The sequence below is a fragment of the Alexandromys fortis genome, unplaced genomic scaffold (genome assembly GCF_014885135.2).
Source record: "Alexandromys fortis isolate MF-2015 unplaced genomic scaffold, M_Fortis_MF-2015_v1.1 scaffold_155, whole genome shotgun sequence".
In the NCBI taxonomy this organism is placed as follows: domain Eukaryota; kingdom Metazoa; phylum Chordata; class Mammalia; order Rodentia; family Cricetidae; genus Alexandromys; species Alexandromys fortis.
Window position 1 is genome coordinate 832,966 of NW_026068052.1, and position 20,737 is coordinate 853,702.

A 20,737-nucleotide genomic window follows, 5' to 3' on the forward strand; every position below is an offset into this window, starting at 1 on the left:
CAGAAAACAGAGAATTGGGAGGGCATTCCAATGAGTGCAATCCTGAAAATCCCTCCCCACCCAGTTTATTTTTCCACAGCTTTTATATACTCAAAGTAAATGGGGGAAGAAGGTAACAAAGACTTTTATCAACATGATACAGAAGCATAATTCACACAGTCAATGGTTTATCACTCTGAGACATCAAATCATTAGCATTCTGTTGTCTAGGTAGCGGAAGGTGCTCTAAGTCACAATGCGGAAGACCACCCTGCCCTTCCCTAGGTGACCTCATAGTTACTAAAGAAGGAGCGGAAGTACATTTACATATCCTGACCCCCTATTAGGACAGAGTGGGTTTACTAGAATGAGCTGTCTGTCTAATTTCAAAAGAACCAAGCAATCACCTCCTGAGTTAGGACACACACAACTATGCTTGTCATATCTCCAAACTCTCTTGACAGTCAGACAAGGTGGAAATGGGCCTGCATTTTTCAGCCTCCACACTTTAACATCATCAAAATCAATATGGAATAACTACTATCATTTGCCATTAGGGAAATGCAAACCAAAACCACAATGTGAAGCTAGCCACTGGGATGGCTATAATTTTTCAGTCTCGGGGCCATTCTGGGTGTTAGAGTTCACTCTCACAGGTGATCTGGTTGGCTGACTTTGATGATATTCTATCATAAATGGACATGTTGCTGGTAGAATTGCTTTCAGGATGCATGAGTTTTATAATACCTATTGCTTTGTAACAAGCAACCCTAAAACTTACTGATTTGCCTCATTAAATCACTCTCTTGGAGTTCTGTGGCTTGATTGAGCTCACCTTGGGTGGCTATTGCTTGGGAGGTCTTGTGGATGCAATCAGAAAGCAACTGGTGCTAGAAATATTTAAACTTGTAGATTCTAAAAAAAAATGACTGGGCCAAATATTCATTATGTTTTCTTCACTTACATACCTGTTGCCTGAAATGTTTGAAACATCTGGGAGTTAATCAGCTATCTTCTTCTTATCTATTTAGCTTAGACTTCCTTATAACATGAAAAATTTGAGGAAGTTTGATATCTTACATCATGATTTGGTTTATCCAGAGTTGCAAGAAATAAGAAACTAGAAGGCAAGAATATATTAGCATCAGAAATCAATAAGACTCAGGAAATAATAGCAAGGAGTGATAAACTAGATTGTATCACATTAAAAAATCAGTATGCTGGGGACTGGAGAGATTGCTCAGTGGTTAAGAATGCATAATGTTCTTGCAGAGGTCCTGAGGTGGATTTCTAGCATGGATGCTGGGCAGTTTACAACAGCTTCTAACATCAGCTCCAGGCGGACCGGGCAGCTCTGGCCTCCATGAGCACCTGCCGTAAACACACACACACACACACACACACACACACACACACACACACACACACAATTAGAAATAAACTTAAGAAAACAGTCTGCATAGCAAAAGAAACAGTGGTTCAAAGAAATGGTCTAAAGAATGAAATAAAATATTCACCAGCTATTTATTGGACCAGGAATTAATAATTAGAATATATAAATATCAAGCACTAAGTTTCTAAATAATCCAATCAGTAAATAGGTAAGTGAGCTGAATGAAGCAGAGCAAATGGAACTAGTGAGACCGCTTGGTGGGTAAGGGCACATGCTATGTGAGCCTGGTCACCTGCATTCGAGTTCCAGAGCCCATCTAAAGGTGATAGGAAAGAAGGAACTCCAAAAAATTATCTTTTGACTTCCACATACATGCCCATGTACACATCATGCACTGTGAACACATGCACACACACTAATAATAAGATAAACCTTTTAAAAAGTACCAATAGTAAACACACGAAAAAAACCTCAGCAAATGGTACTGGTCAAAGAGGATAGCTGCACGTAGAAGAATGAAACTAATTCCTTATCTCTCACCTAAAAACAAAACAAAACAAAACAAAAAAAACAAAACTCAACTCCAAACGGATCAAGGAACCTTAGCATAAGACTGGATACTCTGAATCTGACAGAGGATAAATGGGGAATATGCTTCTATTTTTGGGCACAAGATAGGACTTTCTGAATAGGACCCCAGTAGTACAGGCAGTAAGACCAACCACTGACAAATGGGATACCATAAAACTAAAAAAACTCTGTACAATAAAGAACACAACATCATTTGAGTGAAGAGGCAGCCTACAGAATGGAAAAAAGACTACTGGCTATACATCAGACATATCTAGCATACATAAAAAAAAAACCCTCAAAACTAAACATCAAGAAAGCAAACAACCCAATTAAAAATTGGGGCTAGAAACTAAGAGTACTCAAAGATGAAATGCAAATGGATGAGAAATTGTTTTAAAATGTTCAAGATTTTTAGTCATCAGGGAAATGCAAATCAAAAGTACTTTGAGATTTTTTATATTATCACAGTCAGAATGGCTAAGATAAAAAAGAATAAACAAACAAAACAACAACAAAACCAAATGACAACAAATGCTGCCAAAGATGTGGGGAATGAAGAACACTAATTTATTGTTGGTTGGAGTCCAAAATGGAGCAACTATTGTCCACGGGGAGGTTTCTCAAAAAACTAGGTATAGATTAACTATATGATCCAGCTATTCTACTCTTGGGCATATTCAGAAAAATTCTAATTCCTACTGCAGAGATCCTTGCTTATCTGTGTTCGTTGCTGCTCTATTTATAATAGCCAGGGAATTGAAACAGCCTAGATGTCTGTCAGTGGATGAATGGATAATGAAAAATGCCTCTGTCTGTCTGTCTGTCTGTCTGTCTATCTATCTATCTATCTATCTATCTATCTATCTATCTATCTATCTATCTATCTTATCTATCTACATGGTAGAATATTATTCAGCCAAAAAATAAATTGTGAAATTCTCAGGTAAATGGGTGAAGTTGGAAATAATTATTCTTATTGAGGTAATCCAGACCCACAAAGGCAAATACTGTATGTAAGTACCTTTGATTCTATACATATTAATATTTAAATTGGAATGCCCATAGAAGTCAAGAAACTAGTAAGGAACCATTGGGCAGGGAGATCAAGAAAAGTGGGAATAATGCAGGTGGTTTAAGTGGGGAAAGGGAATAGAAGAGTTATATGGGTTGGGGATTTGAAAGCAGAGAGAAAACGACTATTATTGAGAATGATAACAAGTACTAAAGACCTTTGGAAAGGCCGTGTGGAGACCTATTACAAAAGTTTCTAAAATATCTATGTATATAAAGGGGTTTAGATGGAGTCACTTTATAATGGGGAGTCAGTGCCTTCTGCCAGATACCATAGATTGTCAAATAAAAACTCTATTGACAGGTATGTTACTACTTTGCAAATTGTTTGTCAGTGGGGTCCCATAGAACTTCCATCCCCCCAAAAAATTATACGCTATTACCATTGATCTTGGTTACTTTCTAGACCTTGATGGTAAGAACTTTTTTGCTGGATTTGCTACTTACCTGAGTCAAAGGAGTTAGAAGTTTCATCCCTATTGACTAGCTTTCATAGTCCTGGAAGGGTCTATGTATACTATTTGGGAGAAAAGTCATCAACAGTCTTACCCACGTGTGAGCCCTGTGAGTTCCAGTAATGATTGGTCTGTCAAGATATGCCCACTGGTGGAAAATAGTGTAATGAATGTTATGAGAGTAACCAACCACTTTTTGATTGAATTTAAAGTTGTATCTGTAAGATGGAACCCATGTCTGGTATCTTTAACTGAGCAATAAACCTATGGCTGATTAAGTCATAGCCCCTATGGGAGAACCTAGTCCTATTATTCTACTAATTGGATGGCAATAATATACCACATATACCCCATATTCATGCATCTTTTAACCCTCCTGAAAGAAGCTTCTTTTTGCAGATGATGAGGTCAGTGTACAGAGACTAAGACATTGTAGCGTTCAGAGCTAAATAGGACATCTGTATCACAGCTTCTTTTTCCAAAGCTCAGGAGTCATTTCAGAAGAGGGGGTGGAAAAATTCTAAGAGCCAGGGAGGATAGATATATCTTCAGCAAAACGATATTTACCAGACACAACAGGACAGCTGCCCACACAATTGTAGCATGGATTCTAATTAGTCTTAATAATAAAAACTCAGAGTCAGCTATCGGGGGTGAAAGCTGAAGAATCAGAGAAGCAGAGTGGCGAGCCACTAGAGAGTTCTTACCTCTACCAATGCTTAGACCAAAGGGGTGATCCTGTCCCTAGGAATGCTCAAACTGACTGCTGTCTCTGTGAAACCTCAGACTACATGTTCAGATTAAATCCTTAAACTGTATTTGAGCTCCTGTCTCCACCTGCCTTATATTCTTCTTTCTACCCAGCCATATCACTCCTGTTTCCTCTTCTCTAGTGCTGGGATTAAAGGCATGTGATCCCAAGTGCTAGAATCACCTTTGTTTGAACTCTGTTTCTCTTTTATTATTTTTCTTGTTATCTATCTATCTATCTATCTATCTATCTATCATCTATTTTCGAGACAAGGTTTTTCTGTAGCTTTGGAGCCTGCCCTGGAACTAGCTCTTGTAGACTAGGCTTCCTCAAACTCACAGAGATCCACCTGTCTCTGCCTCCCTAGTGCTGGGATTAAAGGTGTGCACCACCACCACCCAGCCTTGTTTCTCTTTTAGACAGATTCCAGAGATCTGTCTGCCTCTGTGTCCCAAGTGCTGGGATTAAAGGTGTGTGACACCACTGCTTGGCCTCTATGGCTAACTAGTGGCATAGCTCTGCACTCTGATCTTCAGGCAGGCTTTATTTGTTAGATTACAAACAAAATACCACTACACACAAAATCAAACTAGCCCATGATGTGGGAGTGATTTCTTATTAATAAAGAAACTGCCTCGGCCCTCATAGGACAGAAAATTAGGTAGGCGGAGAAGACAGAAGAGAATTCTGAGAAAAAGAAGCTGAGTAGAAGAGCCAACAAGAAGCACACACTCCAGACAGATGCAGGTTAAGATCCTCCCTGGTAAGCCAGCTCGTGGGCTACACAGAATATTAGAAATGGGTTAGAACAATATGTAAGAGCTAGCCAATAAGAAACTGGAACTAGCCGGGCCAGGCAGTGTTTGAAAGAATACAGTTTCCGTGTAATTATTTCTGGGCATAAGCTAGCCATGCGGGCGGCCGGGTGCCGGGGACGCAGCCCTGCCACCGCTTCTATTTCAACAAGCCCAAATCCCAGATGGTTGGGGAAGGGGTTCTTAATTGCCGTCCCTATCTGAGGAACTATTGACAATTGATGACTGCTAGGGAAGGGAGAGTCAGTTTTCTTCAGAGATACAGATCATGAGAGGCTAGATGGTTCCACACATACATAAAAACAACGTGCTTAAATGGACTCAGTAGGTAATGTTTTTAAAGGAACTATGTAACTTGGAAGGGGGAAGTGATGAGGTGATAGGGGAGGAATTGGAGAAAAGGAAATGGAGGTGGATTTGATCAAAACATTATATGCTAGTATGACTATTAAATAAAATAAATTAAAAGTGTTCAACATAGTTAGCCACCAGGGAAGTGTAAAATTAAACTACTGGTTGAAATTTCTCACCCTGGTCAGAATGGCTGTAATTAGGTACCTACAAACCAGCAAACACTTGTGGAATAATAGCAGGGAAAGAAAATATTTTTCATTAGTTCTTTGATAATTTCTTGATCATATTCACCCTCCCTCACCCTACTCTTCCCATATCCACCTCTTTCCTTTACGACCCAACTTGGTGTCCTTTTTTTATCCCTACTAAGGCCAATACATGGTGCCCAAATACTCTTTCGTATGTGACTTTCCACTGGAGAATGTGTTGAAATAGGAGCGGCGGGGCTGCGTCCCCAACACCCCGGCCGCTTGGCTAGCTCATGCCCGAAATAACAACACACAAACTGTATTCATTTAAAGAACTGCTTGGCCCATGAACTCTAGCCCTTACAGGCTAATTCTCGCACCTGGACTAGCCCATTTCTAATGATGTGTGTAAGCACCCCAAGGTGCGCTTACCGGGAAGATTCTAGCCTAAGTCCATCCTGGGTTGGAACTGCCTGGGAGAGCAGAGCATGGCGTCTCTGCTCCAGCCCTCTGGAAGCAGAGCAGAGTCTGACCTCACTTCCTCTTCTGCCCAGAATTCTATTCTGTTTACTCCTCCCACCAATGCTTTAACCTATGAGGCCAAGCAGTGTGTTTATTACTTAACCAATGAAATCAACAGATTGATATATGACACTCCCACATCAAGAATGGTTAAGATATCACAATCTCAGAGAAAACTGACCATTTGGGAAGGAACTCTTTTATGCTACTAGTGAGAATAGCCTAGCCTCAGTGGGAATTAGTATGGGGAGGCTTCAAAAATTAAAAATATGACTATCATATAATTCAACATACCATTTGTGGTATATACGCAAAAGAATCAGAGTATACTTATAATAGAGACACCTATATATCCATGTTTATTGTAGCCATGTTCACAAATTGTTGAGTTTTGGAATAGGTCTGTCAATAAAATGGATCGATAAAGAAGTGTGTTAAATAACAAGTGTGGATTCAGAGCTAACAGGAGCACAATAGACCAGATATTCACTTTGAGGCAACTGGCAGAAAAATACGAAGAATTTGGAAAAGACTTATATGTCTGTTACATCGACTTTAGGAAGGCATTCAATAGCATTTGGAGGAAAGGACTTGGGGGAAACAATGAGGTTCTACAGGTACCCAGAGAAAATCGTAAGAATACTAAAAAAATGCCTATAAAGATACTTTTGCATCACTCAAAGTCTGTGGGGAATTAAGTAATCAGTTTAAGACAATCTTAGGAGTGTTGTGGGGATGCGTCCTCTCACCACTATTCTTTAATATATTCCTGGAATTTATGATAGCAACATCCCTGGAGGATGAGGAGATAGACGTGCAGATAAGTGGTGTGCAAATCAATGACTTGTGTTTTGCCAACAATACAGCACTACTGGCTGAAAGTCCAAATGAGCTGCAGGCCATGGTAAACAGAGTGGTGGAAGTCAGTGAAAACCTTGGTATGAAAGTAAACACTGAGACACATGTGACAGGTGTACAAAGATTTTAACACTGTAATAAAGAATCAGAACCTCAAGCAAACAGTCAACTTTGTTTATCTGGGAGGAGACCTCAGTTCAAAGGAGGGAACTATTTCAGACGTCGAGGCGGATAGGGATAGTGAGCACTGTGTTCCAGGCACTAGGAGAGGTTTGGTCAGCAAGCGACATAACAACAACAGCAAAATTACAGGCATATGAGACACTTGTCTGGAGCTGCCTTGTTGACAGCTCTGAAACCTGAACAGTGAAAGGCTCCTCAGAACAGCGGCTGAATGTGTTTGAGATGGCGTGTCTCAGGAGGATTCTAGGCATCACAAGAAGAGATAGACTGCACAACAGTGACATTAAGAAACATCTCCAACTACAGAAGGAAGTAAACTACAGGATATGGCAATGGCGCTTGAGATACTTTGGCCATGTTATGAGAATGAATGATGGCAGATACCCGAGGATAGCACTGCTTGGAGGCGTGCACGGGATAAGGCCAAGAGGAAGACCCCCAAAACGCTGGATAGACAGCATAGAGGAAGACTGTGGGACCTTGGGTGTGACAATAACACAAGCATCTAGGACTGCCCAGGATAGGAACAACTTGAGAACCGCCATAAATGGGCTGCCCATGCATGCTTAAGCATTGCTGGGGCATAAATGATGATGATGATGTTAAATATACAGAATGAGTCTTACTTGGATATAAAAAAACAAAATTATGACATTCTAAAAAAATATTTGCAGCCAATGAATATCTTCTTAAGCAAAAGAACCCAGAATCAAAGTCGATATATGTTTCTCTTGTGTGTATCAATTAAAATAAGAAAAGAGAGGAAAGTAGAAGACTATTAGCCATATGGGTGGGGGAAGGGCCTAAGTAAGGTTTAATGATGTTATTAATATGATCATAGTATGTTATGTGTATATCTGAAAATGACATAATGAAATCAATTACTTTGTATAATTAAAATATGCTTGTAATAAAAACTAGCCACAGAGCCAGTCCAGATTCCAGGAGAAAAGATCTTAGCAGACTGTGAATACCAAGAAACATAATTCATTGGGAGGATATGTTTAGAAACTAGCTATTACAGTGTGCTAGACACACTAGTCCCACCCCCACTTTGATGTGGGAATTAGAGGGATTTTCGCTACTATTCGAGTTGATTTCCTTCTTCCTTATCCTTTCCCCTAAGTCTGCATCCTCTGCTTGTTATGTAAGCTGAAGCTGATTCTTTCTTATATTGCTTACAAAACTGTTGCACAGAAAAGCCCAGCTTCAAAATATAAGTGGTCTCTATTGCTTGTTACACAGTGGAGAATCGGATGAATGTTTGCAGTTCTTCTGTTGTTCCTAGGTTCCATTAATTTCTGACTTAATAGACTTTCCTAGGCTGTTTATTTTTAGTTGAGTGAGCTCACTATTCAACTATTTATTGTCTTTTGTTTCTTTTTGGTTTCAATATTCTCATCCCTAATTTTTATTATTCTAATGGCATTTGCTTTTAATTACAGAAATTTTTCAAAGTTTCTAAGCACCGACCATATTTTCCTATTCTCTGGCTCTGCGCTGGATTTATTCTCATATTTATTCTGTTATTTTTCTTGAGATAAATAATAATGAGATGGATGTGATTGTTTATTTTTATGTAATTCTTGGCTGAACACTTGATAAGGCATGGTGTATTTTTCAGTATTGACCCATATTTTCATTTTACAATTCTCAATACAGAGTCAGTATTAAAAACATCAGCAATCTGTTTAGGTCCATTTCAGAAATTGTTGGAGATTCTGTCCTTATCTGAAGCCAAACTGTCTGGAACAGCAGAAGATTACTCAGGCCTACCCCATTCTTTCCCCCCTTCCCACATGGCTAGCTAGCTTAGATGGAGCATGTCTTCTTTTATTGCTGTCCACTGTTTTGTTTTAGGACATGGTCACTCACTGAATCTGGAGCTGGCTGTTTCAGAGCTCAGCAGAACCTCTGAGATCCTCTTGTCTCTGCCAACCCCTCATGTTGGTTGAGGGGGGTTGTAGAGTTGTATACATTTTAGATGCTAACTTCATATTGAATATGTGGTATGCAATATATCCTCTTACTTTATGGATTATCTTTTCATTTTGTTAAATGTTCCCATTGTTGTATAGAAACACTTTAAATTTACATAATCCTACTTGTTTATTTTTAGTTTTGCTTTTGTCTTTTGTATTTTAAATCGTTGACAAGATTAATGTCAAAAAGCTTGTTCCCTATTTTTTTCTTTTAGATGTTTTATGGCTTCAGGTATTATACTTAAGTCTTTAATACATGTAGGATTTTTTTGTTTTGTTTTGTTTTTGTGAGACAAGGTTTCTCTGTAGCTTTGGTGCCTGTCCTGGAACTAGCTCTTGTAGACCAGGCTGGCCTCAAACTCACAGAGATCCGCCTGCCTCTGCCCCCCGAGTCCTGGGATTAATGGTGTGCACCACCACTGCCCAGCTTTGTAGAATTAATTTTGTGAATAGTGTAAAATAAAGGTGAAGTTTCATGATCTTGAATGTGAATATCTATTTCCCAACATCATTTATTGAAGAGACATTTTTTCTGCTATTTTATAGGTACTCTTACTGAAAAAAATAAGTTTTTTCTTGGTTTTCAATATTGTGCATTTTCTGTGTTTCTGTTTTGATGGCAGTATCACACTCTAGCTTTGTAGTATAATTTGAAACCAGGAAGCATGTTTTTTTTCTTAAGATTTACTTTCATTCTGTTTGTGTGTATGTGTCTCTGTGTGAGTATATGCTACATGTGTACAAATGCTTGAAAAAGCCAGAAGAAGGCATCCTGTTCCCTGGGTCTGGACGTACGGGCAGTTGGGAGCCCCCTGACTTGGGTGCTGAGAACCAAACTGAATCCTCTTGAAGAGTAGGGATATCTCTTAACTCCTGATTAATTTTTTTAGCCCTGGCTTTTTATTTTTACAATTTTGTTGGTCATTTAGGTTCTTTTGTAGTTTATAAGATTTTAGTATTATTCTATTTCTATAAAAATGATACTAGAATTTTGATAGAGATTACCCTTAATCTGTAGTTTTTAGGGGGATAAGCATAAACATGTTAGCACCATTAATTCTTTTAGTTCATGAGAATGATGTTATTTTTTCATTTATTTTAATATTTCACCTTAGTTAAGTTTATTCTTAAATATTTATCTTTTCATGTTATAGTAAATGGAAAATACTTTTTTTACTTGCAGGATATTTCAATGAGATATAAATAAATGATATAGAGTTTTGTATCTCAAAATTTTACAGAATTTGTTTATTGTAGTGGCTTCTTGTAATGGTTGCTTGTGCAACCATTGAAATTTTAGCTGTAATACTTATGTCTTGGATCCATTTGGGGTTCTTTATACATGATTCAAAGAAAAAGTCCAGTTTCTTTTTTATAATTAAATTTATTTTTTTAAAAACAATCTTTTCTCATTTTATATACCTATCCCAGTTCCCACTCCTTTCCCTCCTTCCTCTCCCCCGACACTTCCTCCACCCCAGCCCTCCATCCACTCCTCACAGAGGGTAAGACTTCCCAAGTGGAGTCAACAAACTCTGACACATCACTTTGAGGCAGGACCAAGGCCCTACCCCCTACATCTAGGCTGAGCAAGGTATCCCTCCAAAAAGAATGGGTTCTAAAATGCAAAAGTTCAAGCACTAGGGATAAATCCTAGTCCCACTGCCAATGGCCACACAGACTGCCCAAGCCACACAACTGTCACCCACATTCAGAGGGCCTAGTTTGGTCCTATGCAGGTTCCACCGCTATCAGTTCAGAGTCAGTGAACTCTCATTAGCACAGGTCAGCTGTTTCTGTGGGTATCCCCATTATGGTCATGACTCATTTTATCACTTTTCTCTCTCTTGGGCTGGTCTCCAGAAGATCAGTCTAGCATTTAGCTGTGGATCTCTGCATCTGCTTCCATTAGTTGCTGGGTGAAGGTTCTATGATGACAATTAAGGTAGTCATCAATCTGATTACAGGGGGAGACCAGCTCAGGCATTCTCTTCACTATTGCTGAGGTTCTTAGTTGGGGTCATTCTCATGGATTCCTAAGAATTTCCCTAGTGTCAGGTTTCTTGCTAGCCCCATAATAGCTCCCTCAATCACGATATCTCTTTCCTTGCTCTCCCTCTCTGTTCTCCCATTCCATCATGTTCTCCTTCTCCCTCCCTGCTTTCCACCCTCTCTTCTCCCCCCACTCCCATTTTTTCTCAGGAGACCTTGTCTATTTTCCCTTCCCAGGGGGATTCATGTATGTCTCTCTTAGGGTTCTCCTTGTTACCTAGCTTCTCTGGGACTGTGGACTGTAGGCTGGTTATCCTTTGCTTTACGTCTAATATCCACTTATGCATGAGTATGTACCATGTTTGTCTTTCTGGGTCTTAGTTACCTCATCCAGGATGTTTTTTTCTAGTTCCATTCATTTGCATGCCAGTATCAAGATGTCATTGTTTTTTACTGCTGAGTAGTACTCCTTTTTGTAAATGTACCACATTTTTTTTATCCATTCTTCAGATGAGGGACATCTAGGTTGTTTTCAGGTTCTGACTATTACAAATAATGCTGCTATGAATGCAGTTGAGCTAATGTCCTTGTACTATGAATGTGCATCCCTTCAGTATATGCCCAAGAGTGGTATTGTTGGGTCTTGAGGTATTGATTCCCAATTTTCTGAACAACTGCCATACTGATTTCCAAAGTAGCTGTACAAGTTTGCACTACCACCAGTAATGGAGGAGTGTTCTCCTTACTGTGCATCCTTTCCAGCATAAGCTATCATTGGTGTTTTTGATCTTAGCCATTCTGATAGGTGTAGGATGGTATCTCAGAGTCGGTTTGCTTTGCATGTCCCTGATGACTAAGGATGTTGAGCAATTCCTTAAGTGTCTTTTGGCCATTTGCAATTCTTCTGTTGAGAATTCTCTTTTTAGGTCTGCACCCCATTTTTTGATTGGATTATTTGGTATTTTGATATCTAGTTTCTTGAGTTCTTTATATATTTTGGAAATTAGTCCTCAGTCTGATGTGGGGTTAGTGAAGATCTTTTCCCATTCTGTAGGATGCTATTTCGTCTTATTGATTGTGTCCTTTGCCTTACAGAAGCTTCTAAGTTTCAGGAGGTCCCATTTATTAATTATTGCTCTAAGTATTTGTGCTACTGGTGTTATATTTAGGAAGTGGTCTCCTGTGCCCATGTGTTCAAGACTACTTCCCACTTTCTCTTCAATGAGGTTCAGTGTGGCTAGATTTATGTTGAGGTCTTTGATCCATTTGGACTTGACTTTTGTGGAGGGCGTAGATATGGATCTACTTGCATTCTTCTACATGTCAACATCCACTTATGCCAGGATCATTTGTTGAAGATGCTTTTTTCCATTGTATAATTTTAGCTTCTTTATCAAAATCATGTGTTCATAGGTGTGTAGATTAATATCAGGCTCTTCAATTCGATTCCATTGGTTCACCTGTCTGTTATTATGCCAATATCAAGCTGTTTTCATCATTATAGCTCTATAGTAGAGCTTGATGTCAGGGATGGTGATGCCTCTGAAGGTTCCTTTATTGTACAGGATTGTTTTGGCTATCCTCTTTTTTTTTGTTTGTTTTTCCATATGAAGTTGATTATTGTTCTTTCAAGGTCTGTGAAGAATTGTGTTGGGATTTTTTTTGGAGATTTCATTGGAATCTATAGATTGCTTTTTAATAGGACTGCCATTTTTATTATATTTATCCTACCTATTTAATAGCATGGGAAATCTTTCCATTTTCTGATATCTTTTCAATTTCTTCAAAGACTTAAGGTTCTTTTCATACAAGTCTTTCGCTGCTTTGGTTAGCATTACAGCAAGATATTTTATATTATTTGTGGCTATTGGTTTTGTTTGTTTGTTTGTTTTGGTTTGGATTTTTTGAGACAGGATTTCTCAGTGTAGCTTTGGCTCTCCTGGAACTCTTTCTGTAGACTAGGCTGGCCTCGAACTCACAGAGATCCATCTGCCTCTGCCTCCCACGTGCTGGGATTAAAGACATGCACCACCACTGACTGGCCCATAAAGGGTGATGGTTCTCTGACTTCTCTCTTGGCTCTTTTATCATTTGTATATAGGAGGGCTACTGATTTTTTTTGAGTTGATCTTATATCCTGTCACATTACTGAAGGAATTCCCTGGTAGAATTTTTGGGGTCGTTTATATATACTGTCATATCATCTGCAAATAATGAAAGTTTGACTTCTTTCTTTCTAATTTGTATTCCCTTGATCTCTTTTTGTTGTCTTATTGTTCTAGCTGGAACTTTGAATACTATATTGAATAGATATGGAGAGAGTGGACAGACTTGCCTTGTTCTTGATCTTAGTGGAATAGCTTTTTATTTTAATTTGATGTTGGCTGCCAGCTTGCTGTATTTTGCTTTTATAATGTTTAGGCACATTCCTTATATCCCTGCACTCTCCAAGACCTTTATCATGAAGGGAGGTTGTATTTTGTCAAATGCTTTTTCAGCATCTAATGAGATAATCATATGTTTTTTTTTCTCCCAGTTTATTTACATTGTGGATTACACTGATTGATTTTTGTATGTTGAACCAGCCCTGCATCACTGAGATGAAGCCTACTTGATCATGGTGGATGATTTTTTTGATGTGTTCTTGGATTTGGTTTGCCAGTATTTTATTGAGTATTTTTGCATCAATATTCATGAGAGAGATTGGTCTGTAATTCTCTTTCTTGGTAGAGTCTTTGTGTGGCTTGGGTATCAGGGTAACTGTAGCCTCATAAAAGGAGTTTCGCAGTGTCCCTTATGTTTCTATTGTGTGGAATAATTTGAGAAGTATAGGTATTAGCTCTTCTTTGAAGTTCTGGTAGAATTCTGTACTGAAAACATATGGTCCTGGGCTGCTTTTGGTTGACTGCTTTTGATGACTGCTTCTATTTCCTTAGGGCTATAGGTCTATTTAAATAGTTTTTCTAGTCTTGATTTAGTTTTTGGTATGTAATATCTATCCAGAAAATTGTCCATTTCTTTTACTTTTTCCAGTTTTGTAGAGTACCAGTTTTTGAAGTTTGACCTAATGATTCTTTGTATTTCCTCAGTGTCTGTTATTATGTCTGCCTTTTCATTTCTGATTTTGTTAATTTGGATATTCTCTACCTGCCTTCTGGTTAATTTGGATAAGGATTTGTCTATTTTGTTGATATTCTCGAAGAACCAACTCTTTGTTTCATTGGTTCTTTGTATTGTTTTCTTTGTTTCTATTTTATTAATTTCAGCCCTCAATTTGATTATTTCCTGTTGTCTAACTCTCCTGAATGAGTGAACTTCTTTTTGTTCTAGAGCATTCAGGTGTGCGGTTAAGTCTCTTGTGTGTGATTTCTCCATTTTCTTTATGTAGGCACTTAGTTCTATGAACTTTCCTCTTAGCACTGCTTTCATAGTGTCCCATAGATTTGGGTATGTTGTGCATTCATTTTCACTGGTTTCTAGGAAGACTTTAATTTCTCTCTTTATTTCTTCCTTGATCCAGGGGTGATTCACTTGAGCATTGTTCAATTTCCATGAGTTTGTAGACTATCTGAAATTAGTGTTGTTGTTGAATTTTAACTGTAAACCATGATGATTCAATAAGATACAGGAGCTTATTCCATTTTTTTTTTTTGATCTTTGCTTTGTTACGAGTATGTGGTCAATTTTAGAGAAGGTTCCATGAGGTGCTGAGAAGAAGCTATATTCTTTTGTGTTTGGGTGAAATGCTCTGTAGATATCTGTTATGTCCATTTAAGTCATGACATCTGTTAGCTCTCTTATTTCTCTATTAAGTTTCTGTCTGACAGACCTGTCCATTGGTGAGAGTGGGGTGCTGAAGTCTCCTACTATTAGTGTGTGGGCTTTGATGTGCGATTTAAGCTTTAGTAATGTCTCTTTTACATATATGGGTGCTCTTGTATTTGGGGCATAGATGTTCAAAATAGAGACTTCATCTTAATGGATTTTTCTGTGTTGAGTATGAAGTGTCCTTCTCCACCTCTTTTGATTGATTTAATTTGAAGTCTATTTTGTTAGATATTAGGATAACTGCACCCATCCACTTCTTTCTTAGGTTCATTTGATTGGAAAATATTTTCCAAACCCTTAACTCTGAGGTAATGTCTGTTTTTGAGGTTGAGGTGTGTTTCTCGTATGCAGCAGAATGGATGGGTCCTGTTTTTGTATCCATTCTCTTAGCCTGTGTCTTTTTATAGGTGAATTGAGTCCATTGATATTAAGAGATATTAATGACCAGTGATTGCTAATTCCTGTTATTTTTAGATGGTGGTGTGTGTGTTTTCCTTACTTGAGGTTTGCTGGTATTAGGTTATCTATTGCCTGCGTTTTTGTGGATGCAGTTAGCTTCCTTGGGTTGGAGTTTTTCTTCTAGTACTTTCTATAAGGCTGAATTTGTGGATAGGCATTGTTTAAATCTGGTTTTATCATGGAATATCTTGTTTTCTTCGTCTATATTGATTGAAATCATTACTGGGTATAGTAGTCTGGACTTGCACCTGTGATCTCTTAGTGTCTACATCACATCTGTCCAGGACCTTCCAACTTTCAGAGTTGCCATTGAGAATTTGGGTGTAATTCTTATTGGTCTGCCTTTATATGTTATTTTTCCTTTATTCTGTACATTTACTGTTTTGATTATTATATGGCAAGGGGTCTTTTTTTCCTGGTCTAGTCTATTTGGTGTTCTGCAAGCTTCTTGTATGTTCATAGGGTTATCCTTCTTTAGGTTAGGCCAGTTTTCCCCTATGATTTTGTTGAATATATTTTCTGTGCCTTTAAGGTGGACAACTTCTCCTTCTTCTAACCCTATTATTCTTAGATTTGGTCTTTTCACGGTGTCCCAGATTTCCTGGATGTTTTGTGCTAAATATTAGTAGGATTTAACATTTTCTTTGAATGATGAATCTATTTCCTCTATAAGTATCTTCAACACCTAACTCTCTTCCATCTCTTGTAATCTGTTGGTTATACTTGCATCTGTAGTTCTTGTTTGTTTACCCAGGGAATTTTCAAAATTCCCTTGGTTTGTGTTTTCTTTGTTGACTCTATTTCAATTTTCATGTCTTGAACTGTTTGAACTATTTGCTTCACCTGTTTGATTGTTTTTTTTTCTTGATTTTCTTGGCTTTTTTTAAAAGATTTATTGATTTAATTCAATTTCTTGTTTGTCTTTTCCTCCATTTCTTTAAGGGATTTTTTTCATTTCCTCTTTTAGGGTCTCTATCATCTTCATAAAGTTATACTTAAGGTCATTTTCTTCTGTGTCTTTTGGGTTAGGATGTTCTTGGTTTCCTGTTATAGGATCACTAGGTTTTGGTGGTGCCATATTGCTCTTTATGTTGTTGAATGTGTTCTTATACTTCCGTCTGCCCATCTCTTCCTCTAGTGGGTGCAAGTGGGGCCTGTGCTTCAGAGTCCCTCTTCCTCCAATTGGTGAAGATTGGGCCTGTGGCTTAGGTGGACACTCTTCTTCCAGGTGCAGGCAGGTTTGTGCCTCTAGTGGATGCTAATAAGGTTTTGGGGCTCCTCCAACGTATAGGTGGGGCCAAGGCTCCCTCCAGGGGCAGTCAGGGCCAAGACTCTGTTGGTCACAGATGCTCTCCAGGGGCAGTCTGGGCCATGATTCCAGTGGTCACAGATAAGGTAGGGGGAATAAGGTTGCACCTGTGAGGATGCTGCTCCAGAGTCTCTGGGGTTTGGTGGGTGGAGTTGGGGCATGGTTGTTTTTCCCAGGGCTTGAGTTTAGAGAGCAGAGCTCTCCAACTGGGTACCCAGCAGACATTCACATTTCTAGGGGCAGTATGTGCCAAGGCTCCGGTGGGCACAGATGCTGTGGAGGATGGTTGTGTGCGGGGGGAGGTTACTCCGGGATCTCTAGGGTTTGGTAGGTAGGGATGGGGCATGGGATGTGCTCCTGGGGCTAGGGCACAGAGAGCAGAGCCCTCCAACCGGGAACCCAGACACTCACCTCTCCAGGGGCAGTCTGGGCAAAACTCCGGTAGGTGCAGTTATGGTGGGGGATGGTCCATGTGTCGAGAAATACTTCTGTAATTCTAAATTTGCTCAGTTAATCAGTAAAGATGGAAAGGACTTATCTTGAATGAAAACACCACCAGGGTCATAGATGGCCTAAGCCAGAACAGCAACCTTGTTACTACTTGTACTCTGGGGTCCTGGCACCCATGATGCCGAGCCTTGGGCGAAAGAGCTACCTTAGATTGGCCCACAGGGCGAATTGAGCAGGAGGCTCAACTCAATTTCTTTTGGATGTCAAAATTTCTTTATTTTTTTCATCATTTGTTAAAAGACTTATTTCACCATTAAATGGTTGTAGGACCTTCATCAAAAATCATTTGGCTATATGCCAAGGTTTACTTCTGTGTTCTCTATTTTATCTCATTGGCTTATCTGTGTGTATTTATGCCAGTTTCATACATTTTGGTTGCTGTATCTTTGTAATTAGTTTTAACATTAGAAAGCATGAGTTTTCCAACTTTGGTCTTTGTTTTCATATTGTTGGGATTATTTCAGGGCCTTTGAAATTCTGTATGAATTTTATGATACATATTTTAATTTCTCAAAAAGAGATACTGTCTCAAAAATTTGTTAGTATTTCAATAGGTATTACATTAAATATTTAGAATATGTTGAGAGTATTCACATTTTAATAATATTAAAAACCAGACATAGGGGCTTATGTTTGGACTCCTATCCCTTAGAAAGCCAAGACAAGAGGATTTCTAGAAGTTTAAGACTTGGCTACATAATAAGTTAAAGGCATACTTGGGCTACAGAGTGAGAACTTTTCTTGAAAAAAAAAAAACAAACAAAATGATAAAGAAAATGTTGGGCTGGCAATATGGCTCAATAGTAATTATGCCCACCTCCAAGCTTGAGGACCTAAGCTCCATTTCTGGGACCTACATGATGGAAGGAAAGAATCCGTTCTCATAATGTGTTGTCTGCCCTCTACATGCATTCCCTGATATGGATATATGGATACATTCTCATTCTCTCTCTCTCTCTCTCTCTCTCTCTCTCTCTCTCTCTCTCTCTCTCCCTCTCCCTCTCCCTCTCCCTCTCCCTCTCCCTCTCCCTCTCCCTCTCCCTCTCCCTCTCCCTCTCCCTCTCCCTCTCCCTCTCCCTCTCCCTCCCTCCCTCCCTCCTCACTCACACATAATAAAAATTTGAAGAAAATATTGCTATAATTAAATGATCTATTATTGACAAATAGGCATTTGATGGCATCAACTATCAACTAAGCTTGTTTTGGCTGACATTGAAATTATTTTAATCCCATTAATAAAAAAAACCAGTTCTGTTTATACTGCTTAAAATTATGTCTTTTGGACAGAGATTCTGTTGGGTTTTCTTTTCTGAGGATCATCTCTGATCATTTTAAGTTGGCAGAAGATAGTAGGAAAGTTGAATTGTTCTGCATCGACATGCTTTTACAGAAAGATCAAGTCCTGATTGCTGAAGAGAAGATTAAAGAAATTTTTAGAGGTCAGTAAGATTCTGCATTTCCTAAAAGTTGTTAATGTGCTTATTATTTAAGATAAATGTCAGAGCAATGGCAAAATCCTCAGGGTTTTCATATATTTTTCTTTCTCCTTAATGTTTTTCAACAACAGTGTAACTATCTAGAGGTCACAAGTTTGGTGTGCTATAATGAACAGCTAAGTGAAAATGACAAAACATCTTCAAAATAAAGACAAACCTCTGAACATTAAAGTCCATCTGTAGTAGAAAATTGTGAGGTTTATAAACCCAAGTTCCTGTTTCTTATTTGAGCTCAAATTAGCTATGTGCATTTGGGCAAGTCAGTATCTCTGTACTCTGGCTTTTCAGCTGTAAAGTGAATATTGTGAACAGAATTCTTGCTTTTAAAGCTCTTTACCAACATCATTATTTTGATACAGTCTTACACAAACTCTACCCAGATAAAACATTTGATTTTCTGTAGTTAAAGCAGAGGTATAGAACCATCTCTGCTCAACATTGCCCTATCTACTCTCTGCAAAACAGCTATACCTTAAAGTATACAGATGATAGAACCTCTGTCTTGAAAGATTCTCTGCCTGACCTCATCTTTCCATCAGTAGTGATAGTCACTAAATGTTAAGAATGAGGTCTGTTCTGAGTGGTGGCATTTAAGGTGATGTGTTGCTTCTATCATATTTTACTGCATTGCTTAAATTTGCATGTTTTCATAAAAGCAAAGACATTAGTAGTTTCTGAAAGGATCATCAGATGTTAAGAGCTTTTTGAATTCTATTTCCTATGAAATATATTTTTCTAATGATACCCTTTCTCCAGATCTTCATTAAGAATTCAATTACTTTTTGGATCCCTTTTGATAATCTTGGTTATCTGGTTTTCTGGCCCTTGGCATTTCTTTTAATTTGTTTATTTTACATCCTGAGACTGCAGTTTTCTCTTCCTCCTAGTCTTTACCCCTACCTCCCTCTTTCCCCCGTTCACTCCTCCTCCTTTCACACTTCCTATGGATAGCAACAAAACATGGCATATCAAGTTGTAGAAAGACTAAACAGCTTGCCTTGTAATTAAGGCTGAGCAAGGTGATCCAGTATTAGGAGTAGGGTCCCAAAAGTTGGCAGAAGAGTCAGAGACATTCCCTGCTCCCACTGTTAAGAGTCCCACAGAAGACCAAGCTACACAACTGTCACATATATGCAGTGGGCATAGGTCAGCCCCATACAGGCTTCCTGGTTTTCAGTCTCTGTGAGCTCCTATGAGCCCAGGTTAGTTGATTCTGTGGGTTTTCTTGTGATGCCCTTGACCCCTCTGGCTCCTATAATCCTTCCTCTCTTCAGCAGGATTCCCCAAACTCAGCCTACTTTGACTGGGTCTCTGTATCTGTTTCCATCAGTTGCTGGATGAAGCCTCTCTGATGACAGTTGGGTTAGGCACCAATCTATGAGTACAGCAGTCTATCGTTAGGCATCATCACACTTAACTTTTTTGTCAGTTATGTTTGGTTCTATCCTAGGTCTCTGGGCCATGGAGTCTCTGGGTCCTGGCACTCCAGGCAGCGTCAGGGGTGGGTTCACTCACATGGTATGGGTCTGAGGCTGGACCAGTTATTGGTTGGCCACTCCTATAATCTTTGCGCCACTTTGACCCCAGCAAATCCCTTAAGCAGGGCAGACTGTAGGTTGAAGATTAGGTGACTGGATCAGGGTCCCAGTCCATCCACTAGAAGTCTCGCCTCATCACGGGAGATGGCCAGTTCAGGCTACTTCTCCACTATTGCTAGTAATCTTAGCTGGGTCATCTCTGTAGATTCCTGGGAGTTTCCCTTGCAACAGGTTTCTACCTGACCCCGAAATGCCCCCCCTTTCCAGTCGGCTGGCCCTTGGCATTTTAGTGATATCTTATTACAAATAGGTCATGCTCAACTTCCTTAGCGATCAGGGAAATGCAAATCAAGACAACTTTAAGATACCATCTTACACCTGTCAGAATGGCGAAAATCAAAAACACCAATGATAGCCTTTGCTGGAGAGGTTGTGGAGAAAGGGGTACACTCATCCATTGCTGGTGGGAATGCAAACTTGT

General features: G+C 39.0%; 1 protein-coding gene across 6 annotated transcripts in view; it reads left to right on the plus strand.

Annotated features, from left to right (window-relative positions):
- Positions 1 to 20,737, plus strand: part of Tex11 (testis expressed 11) — a 290,243-nt gene that overhangs the window by 119,255 nt on the left and 150,251 nt on the right. For all 6 annotated transcript variants that reach the window (XR_007588266.1, XM_050119701.1, XM_050119702.1 and 3 more), the window contains one exon: positions 18,510 to 18,661. Coding sequence is in view for 5 of the 6 variants with exons in the window: in XM_050119701.1 (XP_049975658.1) it covers positions 18,510 to 18,661 (152 nt within the window). In the remaining variant the exon portion in view is untranslated. The remainder of the gene's footprint in view (positions 1 to 18,509; positions 18,662 to 20,737) is intronic.